The 13,567-nt window shown below is 40.1% G+C and overlaps 1 protein-coding gene across 1 annotated transcript; it reads right to left on the bottom strand.

The window, feature by feature from the left end:
• Window positions 1-464: 464 nt before the first annotated feature.
• On the bottom strand, window positions 465-13,528 carry LOC118432020 (spindle assembly abnormal protein 6 homolog). Its single transcript, XM_035843500.1, has 17 exons — window positions 13,253-13,528; window positions 11,460-11,520; window positions 10,996-11,075; window positions 10,531-10,635; window positions 9,933-10,101; window positions 9,458-9,535; window positions 9,066-9,185; window positions 7,793-7,909; window positions 6,640-6,714; window positions 6,030-6,224; window positions 5,437-5,526; window positions 4,830-5,009; window positions 4,626-4,707; window positions 4,026-4,147; window positions 2,224-2,331; window positions 1,353-1,501; window positions 465-1,044 (listed from the first exon to the last, which is right to left on the bottom strand). The coding sequence occupies exons 1-17, from the start codon at window positions 13,321-13,323 to the stop codon at window positions 732-734; spliced, it is 2,115 nt and encodes a 704-aa protein (XP_035699393.1). The 5' UTR covers window positions 13,324-13,528; the 3' UTR covers window positions 465-731.
• Between the last annotated feature and the right edge of the window lie 39 nt (window positions 13,529-13,567).

The following is a 13,567-nucleotide window of genomic DNA, read 5'->3' as shown; positions in this document are numbered from 1 at the left end:
TAAGTCATTTTATCAGGCTTTCTATTTTGTATTGTACCTTGCTGTGTCAAAGGTTTTGACACAGCAAGATACAAACGACCAGTTGCTTGAGTAACTGCTTTTTGGCATATCTTATTACCTGGTTGTCTAACCTACATTAACGTAAAAGCTGGTGATAGTTTCTAGCAGGTAACCAGACTGCAGTGTGATCATATTTTAGTCTACGACAGCATAGTCTGTCACCTTAATAACTCCTGTAGCCTGGATACCAGACCCCAGCACGAGCTCATCTATGCATGATAGATATTTCTGAGGTCGGGATGGGGTTTGGTCTCCATGCTATAACTCTTGTAAATATGCTTTCTGAGTATTCTCATCTATACAGTACATTAACAGAAAATTCAATTAATTTTTGAAAGAAATCACAAAATAATTATGATATAAGTAAAGGTAAATTGAAAAGGTAATTAAACTTAGACTCTGTAGTGAGAAATCACTTTATTGTCATTTAAAATGTATAGGTACATAAGATCATATTCATTCAATTGACACTCAGTTTTCTAAACATGTGCTGACTATTCAGCATAAAACTTTGAATTAAATTTTCTAACATTGTAGATTGGAAATGATAGCTAGTTAGTTAACCATTGCTCTGACGAAGTATTTGCATGAAATAAAAAGCCTTTAATGGCACTCTTTCTATTACATGTATATCATTATAGTCAATACACAACATCAGACATATGCAGATATCAGGATGTGACTTTTCCAGGGAAGTATGCAGACATGAGTGGTGGTTGGGCTGGCATCTTGGGCCTGAGAGGTGCCTGTGGTACTATCGATGCCTTACTCAAACGAATGTTCTGTGTTGCCATGGTAACCTGTGCCTTTTGCGGGCCCATGTTCTGTCCGTTATATTTTGACATCTGAGGCACATTTTCCTTAGGATGGGTGTTGAGTGCTGCAGTTTCCTGGAGGTTGGGAGGAGGGGAGTTTCTGGACAGTCCTCGTACCGGGATGGAGTCTTCTCGCCTCTGGAGGTACTTTGGATCCAAGGCTGGAGCACTGTGAAGAGAAGAGGAGGAATTTTCTAACCTTATCAGACAGGTATTTGTAAGTGATGAAAGTATATGCTTATGTTCACTTAGCCTGACTAAAATTGCGCTCCTAGTGGCCGGCACTACAGTTGCCGCCATGAGGAGGTCATTAACCCCAGCCAAACATCCTCCTACGCAGGGCCTAGGGACACACAACGGCGAAACCGCCTGTCTGGATGTACCATGCTTTTGTGAATGATGTAATCACCATGTGGCTGTTACGAGATGGATCATGCATTAGTCATTTAGTTGTGCAGAAAAGAAGTGAGTTGTTACCCTTGAGAAGCTGCAGGGCTGGCAGACCTGGCCCCGGGGCTGGGGGTGATCTCCTCAGGGATGGGGGGGATGGTGGGGGACACAGACTTCCGCATCCGCTCAGTGGGAGTTACATTTCTCCTGGCCGCACCATGGGGGTTGTACTGGATCTGGGAGGTACATTCAATCTTAAAGTTGAACTCTTTTGAACTCTTTCTGATTATCTCCAATAGTTTATACATGATTTGTAAGTCTGACACAAATGAGGACAAAAGAGTTATCCATTTACAAATGTAGGTAACTATGCTCAAGAAAATCGCATGAAATGCTCACCAAACTGTTTGCAAGATTACTTTTCTATGAGCTCATTTTCTTTGCTACAAAAATGTTTGTCACCACGGAAAATGTTGGATTACATCTGGTGTTGTCTGACAGCATAGATTTGCTATGATTTGCTCTTGGAAGAAGCACTGTTTATAAAAAATTAGACAGAATGGCTAGATTGTAGAGTAAAAATTTGGTGACGATAGGTCATTAAAAGAATTGAACTCCACCTTGATAAGTTATCTCAATACATGTTAAGGATAATTATGTTTTCCCAAAGGAGAAAACATATTGCTTTTGCTGGTGCGCTCTTCTTCTTCCTCCTAGCAGAAAAGGCTTATGGAAAAGACCGGGCTGTCTTCCTGTACTCACTACTATCACGGCAGGCTACTCAGATACCCCCAATCATAGCTCTCACTCACACAGCCACTGTACTTTGTTTGGGGTGAGCCTAATGGCATAGTATTTTATGTGAGTAACTTGACACAAGAAAAACATTCTGCATTTTTGCAAAAATGTGGCCTTTCTAGTTCTACCTGTAACAGTTGAGGAATACGGTCCACCTTACCTGTGCCTGGTGGTTGATGGGTACAAGAGGAGGGCGGAAGGCCATGGGCTGACCAGTGCTGTCAGCAGACAGGGTGGACACAGTGGACACTGGTGTACTGTAGTTGTGCTGTGTATGGAGAACAATCTTTCATGTAGTGGCTATATGTAGTATTTACCAAGCAAGACAGAAGTTTTCAATATGTTATTATCATGTCCTTTTGATATATCTACCTATGTCTCAGGGTTCTAACCAGGATTTTATTTCAACGTAATGATAATACCATGGTAGTAAAGCAACAAATCAGGAAAGTGGTGTGGAAGGGGGATCTTGGCCCTTCCACGGTAAGATTTTGAAAATGTAGAGTAAAATTTGTCACAAATAATAAGCATAACTAAAAGCATAACTCAAATTTTGACGCACAACTTCGTAGTTTGAAGCCTGATATCAATATCCTCCAAATTTCAAATCACTGCAGTTATTACTTTCCAGGCAACATCTTTTTGAAAATCAGTAGGTAAGTGGCGAGAAAAACATCAGACATGTGTGGGTCAATTCCCCATGCTATAAATTCTTTGAAAACATTGTAAAAATGTTTGATATGCATTTCCTTCCTATTTCAAGTAGAACGAAGTGTATGTGGCTCTGAATGGTAATATTTACAGGTTTGTGATAGCAAAACCTGTATTATTTCTACTCTGAACTTAATTTTTCTTTTTTGAATGAAAAAAAAAAAAAAAACGGCAGGCAAATCTGAAAAGCAACAAATAAAATTGGTGTGGCCTAATGTTCCACAATATGTTTTTTATACTATATGTATTATCATTCATGAATTAGATTAGTTTCTTTATTTTTAGATATTAGCAACTTGTGTAGTTGAGCTGTGTTGTATGTCCAAGTTGCCACACATTGTATCCTTTGCAGTTATCGTGCAATAAATTTCTCCTTCTTCTTCTTCTTCTTATCTCAAATCACTGTAGAATTACTGCTGCTGGGTATCATTAACTTGAATTAAAAGTTCCTTGTACCCAGAGAATACCAATTACTGACAGCATTTCTAGTATTCTTCTATTACATTCCTCAGGGTATTGGATGAATACCTTTGTATTGAAACTTAATATTCAACCTTGTAAATCTATTCACAGAGGAGTCCCTGTTGAAATGTCTACAGATCCTTTGTTTTGAAATTCAAACATTTGTTTTACAAGAAAGAACAATCCTCTCTTCTCTTTACAACAGACATGACGGATTGAACTACCTTGCATCAGCTGGTGTCCACTATCAATGGGACTAAACAAGTCCCTTAGCGGCCTGAAATGCACCCTAATTGCCTATCAGAAGGTTGCCAGTTGAAAGGCAGCAATGAGCTCGAGGTTATTTGAAGAAGCCTGCTTACTGAAGCTCCCTTGGGATTTTGGTTTCTTTATGAATAAAGGTAGACAGACAATTTGAGATGTATTAGGTAACAAAGCAGCCAATTTCAGCCTTCTGGACTTAAGTGTGAGTTATACTTATAGAATGGCTCAGAGAGAAGAAGACTTCAATTCTAACTTTAGTAATATTTAGCTTAAGTATACTCTATATATTCCATAAATATATTCCCTCTGTAGATGGGAAGACAACATCAAAGACTATACTAGTTTGAGTTCAGCCAAAGCCATGAGAGCGGTGAAGGACAGAGATAGGTGGAGGATAGTGGATGGGACAAGGGATAGGTGAGGTGATATATGCCACTCATCGATTTTGCTCTTAAAATCCTGACGATACTGGCAAGATGATGACCCTTTTTACTTTTCTGTATGCAAATATATTACAGAACTCACCAGACCCATGGGAGGTTTGAAGGAGTTGGCAGAGGAGATGGCTGATGGCATCTCAAAGGTGCCGTGTCTGTTTTGTGCCTGGAGCTGGGACTCTGTCACCTGCTTGTTCAGCCACTGGATCACTGGTGGACAAAACCACAGCTTTAAATCTAAGTGTACTTCATACTAAGGTTTCCCTGTTTAGTTGATCTGTTTGCTACGTAACCTAGCTTGATCAAATCACACTTATAGTGGTTGCTCCAACATCCAGCTGACACCCTAGGGGAGGAGCCAGTCAATGCCCTGGATAGCAGAGTTTGTGTTACTATATATAGAGACTACTATGCAACACAAAGTTCTGTATCTGTCATCATTTTGATAACTTTTCAGTTACCTTCCTCATGGCATTCCTACTCCTTGTCACCTTGTGATGTACCAGCACACTTTACAGGACTCCACTACTATCAAACCACTAGCAGATACAACTCAATATACATTACTTTTACCAATCTTATGAAACTATATGTATACATTTGGAATAGTACTGTACTCAGTGAGTATATCAAAATTATACATATGAAGGTCAAATACTTCATACTTCAAGTATCTTCATGGTCTTACCATTCTCATTTGTTTTCAGGAGTTGTTTGCTTTCTTCCAGTTTCCCCATTGTATTTTCCAGTGTTTCATTCAACTTCTGGTTCTTGGGTGGAAAGGAAAGGGAAAAGACTTGAATATATGTCCACATACAACATACACAGACAGATACATAAAAAACAATATTGCAGTGAAAACATCAGGGCGCCTACATAACAGATGACCTACCTCTTCTTCCCTCTGTTTGAGCTGTTCTCTGGCAGTCTTAAGTTCCTGACTGGCCCTCTCTAACTCCCTCTCCTTTTCAGTTAGAACTTTCTCCTGCTTGGTTGTGACAGTGTTCTTCAACTTCATCTTAGACATATAGCCTTTCAGGTCCCCCTGCAGTCGCTTGATGATCTCGTTACCCTGCAGACAGAGAGGATAATGTTTACTCTCAGTGTAAACTAGCCGGGGTGGAAGATAATACACTGGACAGCAAAACCCCTTTGAACAAGTACAAAAACACTCAAAAACTCAATGGACCAGGACTAGACCTGAAACCAAAGAGAACATTACTACAATGTAGCTGGTTCCTCCAACCCAAACAAAATAGATGTATCAAAGTTTCTCCCCTTATTCCTCAATTTTTGAAATGGTTTAGTCATTTTTGCTGTTATCCCAACACACTCACTGAACAACAGATGTACCTGAACCAAGAAAACTATGAGTGTTGCTGTCACAATTACAATTAAGTATCACATCAAGACAGCCACAAAAAAGGCAAAACAAAGAGTGAAATGATGTTCTCTTGCGGTTATACATGTACAAACAAAATGGAGATGTTTTCCATTACCTTGAGGATTTCCTCAGACATAGATTTTATGGTTGTCTCCATCTTTGCAATCTGCACCTGTTTCTGCTCCAGACTCTCCTCTAACCTCCTCTGTAGGGTTGGGGTGGAAATGGATGGGATAGGACTCAATTATATATGCTGTACAGAAATCACATTGCAATAATGTATTGTCTAATGTAGTTGTTCTGAAAGTGTGATGAAAAGGTTGATGAATGGCACCAATACAAGGGAAGTTAGTCCACACATGCCACTGAATTATTGATACTATGATAGACTTTTCTTGTGAGCTTTTCGTATTGTTAATATTTTTTTAGTTAGTTATAATGTTATTGGGTGGGTTGAGTTCTCTCTCTTGGCAGCCAGGGGCTGAATTGTGTGGAGCTTACAATAGGCAGGGCTACATCACAAGGGTCTGGAGCAAGCTGCCATTTGGTGCTAACTCAGGTGACTTCAATATGACAGCAATTGCCCCATGTGTGACCAAAGGACTGCAGGTTTTTAACCACTCACACCAGAAAGGACCCCTACATGTTTAGTGACTAGCTCTCCATAGCTGTTCAAACAAAAGAAAATCCCCATCTGTCCCACTGTACCTTCTGTTCGTGAGCTGTCTCCATGAGCTGGTTGGTTCTCTCCCCCACCTCCCCCTTATCCTTCACCTCCTGTTCTAACACAGCCACGCGGGTCTTCAGCTGGGACAGGCGCTTGTCCTTGTCATGGCACTCTGCATCCAGGGAACCATTCTCTCGCCGCAGACTCTGGACATCCTGCTTCGCTCGGTGACTCTCCTGGGAAAAATTTCTTATCAATATATCTCCAAATAGTTTCATTAGCTCAGAGATCATAGTACCATAGCTTAAGAAAGAAAAGGGGGAATGTATACTGGAAACTTTGTTCCAACACAAAAAAAAATCAGCACATCCAATTTTTACTGTACTAGTCTAGCGGTCTTCCTCAGAATGCAAAGTTGACAATTCTGAAGTAACTACAGTATCTCAGAAATTGTCTTTAAAATTCTTAAGTACATGTAGTTGTATATCAAGCTGCCTTTCCTTAGATAAAAATCCTAAAAATTATTTGATGATCAGACACCTTTTGGAAATAGTAGATAGTTTGAGAAACTAACACTGCCAACTTACACTGATGACAACTAACATTGTTCAGTTTCTATTTGGTAGAAAAAATGACAGTATCAATCTTTACCTCCTCCAGGCCTGCCAGTTTTGCCTTCAAGTCTCTGATGGTAGACTCAGCCCTGTACCTGCGGTCTGTCAGGTCCTGTAGTCGTGGGAACAAACACTTCAAGTTCAACATCCTTACAGCACTTGATAGCTAGCAATGTTCTAAAACATATTATCATATAGCCAGGGGACGTGGGCCAATCAGAAGGCCCCATTTCATGCTGGTTATGACGCAGTAACAGGCGTGCATTAAATTTTTGATTATCACACGTGTGCATTAAAAACTTTTGAAAGTTTAAACCAATCAGAAGGACAGACAAACAGGACGCTGGCCAATCAGAATGAGATATCCAGGAATCATCCATCTGCCAACTTGAAGATAGGGGAATAAGTACAGGCATGGCAGGGGGGATGGCTCCCTCTATTAACATTGGTAGTGCGTGTTTCTTTGTTCAAAGATAACATTTGCCGTCTTAAAACAACATTGAATTACCTATAATATTTAAGACAATAAAATCTATTTCAAGTCATGTCCAATTTAAACTGCAAATGGAAAATAAAATTATTTGCACCCTCGCTCATTCAAGTTCAGACGACAATAACACCACGGTCCGCCATTGAGTAGCGGTCATGGCGCTGGAGGACCAAAATGCTACCTTTCTTCGGAGAAAGTCGTGTCTGAGTTCGTAGTGAACGAGATTCTCGAGAGCTGTGAAGCACAGGGATCCCGGAATGCCTTAGGTAAGCCGGCAGAGATTTAGCGCCTGATACGAATGAACTCGACAAACTGGAGAATGGGCGAGTGGAGAAATACGGAGCGTGCAACAGTTTGTAACATAATGAATCGACTTTGTTCTTATTTCAAGCCTTGGAACAGAAATACATTTCACGTACAAGTTTTATGTTGTTCAAATTCACTGTTCAAATTTATGTACTGAATAAAAGATGTATGTTTTATAAAGGAATTTGTCGCTCCTACTCAACCGGAAACTCTACTCTACTCTACTCTACTCTTAAATGGGTCAGTGTGGGTAGGCTATATGATAATAGGGTTAATGACCCGCCTGTTCCTCAGTATATATGGTCAGGTGGTCCGGGACCAGGACCACCTTACTCTGAATATTTTGGGACAGCCCTGCTGTTGGAGATAGAACACTTATTGATGTTTTCCCCACCTTATTGACAGTCTCCAGCTCAGCGAGTCTGGTCTCCATCTGCCTGCTGGCCTGTCTGTGTGTCTGCTCCAGCTCCCTCCTGGTGTGTTCTATCTGCTGCTGAAGGTCAGTCTGAACCTACAGGTACAAAACAACTAACATTACACCTACAAGACTGTCATGCAACACTGGAACCAACTAGGAGTCAGAAATTATACCTCTCACACTGTCATGCAACACTGGAACCAACCAGGGGTCAGAAATTATACATTTATATGTTTATATATCCCACACTGTCATGCAACACTGGAACCTACTAGTGGTCAGAAATTATACCTCTGAAAGTGGAATACAACTGTTACACTGGAGCCAACCAGGGTGCAGAAATTATACCACTGAGACTGTCATGCAACACTGGAACCAACCAGGGGTCAGAAATTATACATTTATATGTTTATATATCCCACACTGTTATGCAACACTGGAACCTACTAGTGGTCAGAAATTATACCTCTGAAAGTGGAATACAACTGTTACACTGGAAACAACCAGGGTGCAGAAATTATACCACTAAGACTGTCATGCAACACTGGAACCAGCGAGGGGTTAGAAATTTACATCCAGCAGACTGATTACAGCACCGATACCAACCAGGAATTAGAAATTACACCTGCCGCATTATCATGCAACACTGGAATCAACCAGGTTTTCGTAATGATACCTACCAGGCTTTCATACAACACAGGATTATCAATAATCTTTTGATCAGCCTATCAATAGAGACAGGTGATTTTTTTCAAAGGACCTGCCAAACTGTTGTGCAACATAGACCATAGCTTAACTTCGGATCTGCCTGCCAAACAAAAAGAATTTAGGCCTAGGAAAAAAAATGTTGTGTTTCCTGTTTCCCTACCTACCCTAGAAAAACCTGCCGACCCTAGACTTTTTTTGGGGGTGGGCAGAGGAGTCACAGTTTCCAGTTAGAATTTTTATTGAGCCTGCTTCCTATTGAAGCAAAAACACTGCTTGTCCTATCTAATGAAGGATAAATGTATCTATTGTGCACAAAATTAAAGTTTGACATTAAAAGAGAAGTGTCCTCATGCACTTCAGTTTACTTTGTTCGACTGTATTGTAATATGTATCACTAGAGTTTTGGCCAGCCAAAAAAAAATTACAAGAAAAAAAAGAAGATAATCCCTACCTACCGACCCTAATTTTTTCAGGACTGAAGCAGGAAACACAACATTTTTTTTCCTAGGCCTTACGGACACTGTGCACAACAGCCACTTACCTTGAGTGCCTTCTCTCGCTCTGAGGTGACCTCCTGCACGTGTTTGTTGGTGAGACTGCTGGTGGTGGTCTGGAGCTCTGATTTCAACTTGTCAAGCTCTACAGACTTGGACGACAGAGCCTGGGGAAAAACATTTGGTTAAAAATAGACATTTGTACATCAAAATTAGTAGAAAACCGTAAGAGGCACATCTGTTTAATCGTAATGAGTAAGCAGTTTTTTGGATAAGGTACAAACAGACCAAAATCAAAGGTTTCACTATGGGTAGGAAAATTGGAATTTTGCTGCAAACAAAATAAGCATCAACATTTTAGACCTTGTTCTTACGGTTCCATGACTTATAGACATTCATGATAACAGTAACACATAGAGGTGAAAACTTAATTGCTTACATCTTGGGTGTTCCGAAGTCTCTGGGACAGTTCTGCCTCTGTGGATTCTAGCTTGTGTTGTAGCGCAGACCTCTCTTCCTGTGTACAAACAGAAGAAAAGTTAGAACATTGTGCTTTAATGTGCTAACACAAAATAACACCATTGGCATGATCAAACCTCTACCCCTGCATGAGAATGAGAGAAAACCATAGAAAAAACAGCACAAACCATTTTCCCAATCTTTTGCATCTATTAGCAAAGATTTTTTCCCTGTTTGTTTCTTAGTCTGTGCAACCAAGGAGGTTAATCTTTTCAACCTCCTTGAAGTAACACAAACTCTGCTGTCCATGGCTGTCACTGGCCCCTTCTATGAGACCGGCAGACGTTGGGCAGGCTGCTATAAGTGAGATTTAATCAGGCTATTTGTTTCTTACCAAGATCTAGGGTATACTCTTCATTGTACAGAAATCATCTACCTATTTAAAGACCTAATACCTTAAGGTTTTTCAGGCACATGGCCAGGTATTTCTTGACATCTGTGTCGTTGCCAGGTGCGAATCTGAGAGCCAGGTGAGTCAGGTGTTTGAAGGGGTTTGTCTCCACGATGTTCAGGTGTGCACAGCCTCTGTCTGCACTGTTACCTGACACAAACTGGAGAAGAAACCTGAGAAAAAAAATGTTTCAAGGAACTGTGTGTAAGAAAACGATATCCTTCTTAAATATATTTCATAAGGTTGTAATGTTAAATCAGAGTTTGGCCCAATGGCAGCACTAAAATACCTACTTGCAACCTCCAGAAAAAACATGACTTGCAATTTGACACTCCAAAATCATTACTATTATCATAGTCTGTTGATCTGGGGGACGAGGTAAGTCCATGCACTACTCATTTCTACTTAATGAATATGTAATCCTGGCTTGGCTTTATGAATTACAAATTGGTGACAACAGAAATAAAGTACTAGTACATTTGTATTTCTATTTCTGTGACAAAAATAAGTAAACGTTTCTTGAAGATACAAGACTTAACATCAAAATATGACTTTTTGTTATTCTTATTTTTTTTTAAAGAGACAAGATGACTACCACTTACTTTGGATTCTCCTTTTGTTCTTCCTGAAGACAGAGCTCTAACAGGTCAATGAACTTCTGAGGGAAGGCTCCAAAATCTACCAGAAGGCCTTGCTGTGACTTCAGCCTTGCCAAGATAAGAGGACAACATTTTGGTTTGATTCATATACTAGTTATAAAAAAGTATGCAACAACAAGTTTCAACAGGGTACAAGTTACCGTACAACAAAATGTAGTTCATATAAAAAGATGTGACTTTCTAGCCTAGGTACCATCCGATTTCTACCGGGGCTCCTTGCACTCGCTGCCCTAAACACATTTTGTAAACATCATTTCGGGGCGGGTAGTAATCGGATGACACACAGGCTAGTGGCTTTCACAAAAATGAGCAAATTTTAATACCATGTTTCTAGACTCTTCCAAATCTAAACTTTAGAAGAAACCCAGAGAAAGAAAGTTACACTTGTAAGTTGTACCACAGACTTACATCTGGAAGTCTTCCTCCCCCAGAGCCAGATTAAAGAGGAAAAACAGGTCACTGTCATCTGTCAGTCTCACCACCAACTCCTACAGGAACAGAAGATGGAATATCAAATCTGTTACCTTTTATATATAATACTTCAAATATATAGATACAAATCCAATGAGATCTATTTGTAATTGTAACAACCAAGCCTGAAAGCGAAAGATCTAAGCAGGCAAAATATTTTAATTGAAATGGATGTTTAAGTGTAATCTCCAAGCAGATCTTGCTGTGGCAAATGGGAAAGAGTGTAGCCGGCAGAGGAGTTATTGGCCACAGCGGTGGCCAATAATCCTCCCTTGCCGGCTAATTCCTTCCCCAGCTTATGTTACTGTTTTAATGCCACCGGAGGAATCTGCTTGGAGATTAGTTTAAGTGTGTATGGTTGACTTTGTTAATTAGTTTAAAATAAGAGTGGTGACACTAACCTTCTTGTGCACAGGGTTTGTAACTGTGCTGAGCTCCACTGTGACTCTCACATGAGCTCTCCTACAGACAAAATATACATTGCATTTGTCACATAAGAAATTTTAACACTTAAAGCCTTACAGACTATTTTATGAATGTAACGGCAAACCTTAATCCAACGCAACTTTAATCCAACACTTTTCAGAACCTATCTGTCAGTCAAAAACTAGCTCCGGTATGCAAATTCTTTTGAGTGCTTTACAAAACCAGTAAGGTATACGACTTAAAACCTTGTAAGTTTGAGCTCACAAAGATCGCATGTTGCAGCGACAAGTTAATCAATCTTCTGGTATATTTTCATGCCGTTAATCAAGCTGTGGGAGGAGGGCAGCGATTGTAATTTCAAGGAATTGTTCTCTTCGTCCTCACATTACACATTAATCATCACAGGAAATATAGCGAAATATTAATAAACTGTCCATCCAAGACAGCCAACATGCCTTGAAGTGAACCTCTTTCAAGTACAGGGCCAGGCTTTGTTACACAAATTCAGCCGAAATCCGAACACACGCCATTTTGAATCATGTTTCAGCACGCCCCTTCACCCCTATTTTTGAAAGTGATCACATCCAAAGGTCAGTAGGACGGATCTCACTGGCGATACCAACAGCCCCACATGGGGGACGTACTGTAGGGAGTTTGTACTGTGTTTTGCGGGTATCATTTTGGTGGATCCATTCACAGACAACGTATTTTGCCACCAAATAACGGATAAAAAGTTTCATAGAACGTCATAACCGTGTAGTGGAACAGCAGAACGGATTTGCCGCTGGTTGATACATTTTTGGGCTGTGTTTTGATCGCGGCTATCCGGCAATTTACCGACATGCCGATTTGCTAATTAAACCTTGAGTAAGTGCCTGCCAATTGATACAAATTTGTTGTTGTAAATATGAAATCCATAGATAAACAGCCTTGTTATATTATTGTGTTGGATTAAAGTTCCACTGGGAATAGAATCCCAAAGGGACTTGCTATCAGTTACACTATTTTTGAAAGTTATTTTCTTGCGACACCACAGAAAGTTGCAGACCAATGCATGTGTAGCAATAGCCGGCGAAGCATAGTAAACAATGCACTAAACAGTTTTTGGAATGCGCTAAAGCCCGCTTGTTTATCTATGGTTCAGTTTTGAATATGCTGGAATGTGTTGGATTAAGGTTCAGTGCCGTTACTAACAACGATTGAAAATATTATATTGAATGAATGAATAATAAAAAGGTTAACCATGTGAATAAATAATAAAAAAGTCAAGTTTCATATCGGCTGCATTTGAAGAACGTGGATATAAAGACGTACGTTGGAAAAACACATGCTTACAAGTCCTAACATTTCTGATCTTTATAAATTTATATCTAACGTTATATTGTTGTTGTTTGTTGTTGTTGTCCTCGTTTAACGTCTATTATTTCGCTAGACGTGGCCTCTTGGTGCTGAGTAACACATGGTTCGCTTTTGAGTCAATGGTCTCTCTTGGTATTTAACTCTTGGTTCCTTGTGCTTGAGAGTTGTTGGAGGAGTTTCTAGGAGAGTACGTCGAAACGGTGTGTACTCTCAATGTACTGGGAGAAGGCCATGTACATCTGTTTGTTGACTCCTTCATCTTTCAACCACAAAAATTTTTAATATCAAGATGGAGGGGGAGCGAATGAGATGCTTACATCCGGCCCCTTTATACGTGTTACCATAATGGTTACCTAATATCTAGGAAGTTAACAGACCACTGTCGTTGTTCCTCAGAACCAGAACTCACCTGTCCTCCCGATCGGCACTCTTCATGCAGACGAAGACTGGCTTACAAAACAACTCCTCAGTGGCAGCCATCTTTGATGTGCCGAAAGCGCCCGCCTGGCTTTCCTTGCAACAGAAGTTCCTTGATTACGAGATATAAAAGCAATATTCAGTGTTTTTTTGCTCCTAAGAAGTAATATCTGTTAGTTGCTTACTACAAAACGGACCTCAGTAGCGAGAAAACACTAAGAAGTGGCAACAAGTGACAGAAAACGACTATTTATGTGGACATACTTTGAAAATGGCGCCCGTTTGGAAACATTGACCCTTCCGATTG

This window comes from Branchiostoma floridae, chromosome 15 (genome assembly GCF_000003815.2).
Source record: "Branchiostoma floridae strain S238N-H82 chromosome 15, Bfl_VNyyK, whole genome shotgun sequence".
Taxonomy (NCBI): domain Eukaryota; kingdom Metazoa; phylum Chordata; class Leptocardii; order Amphioxiformes; family Branchiostomatidae; genus Branchiostoma; species Branchiostoma floridae.
Note: the sequence above shows the minus strand (reverse complement) of the source record. Positions and strands in the feature narration are given on the sequence as shown.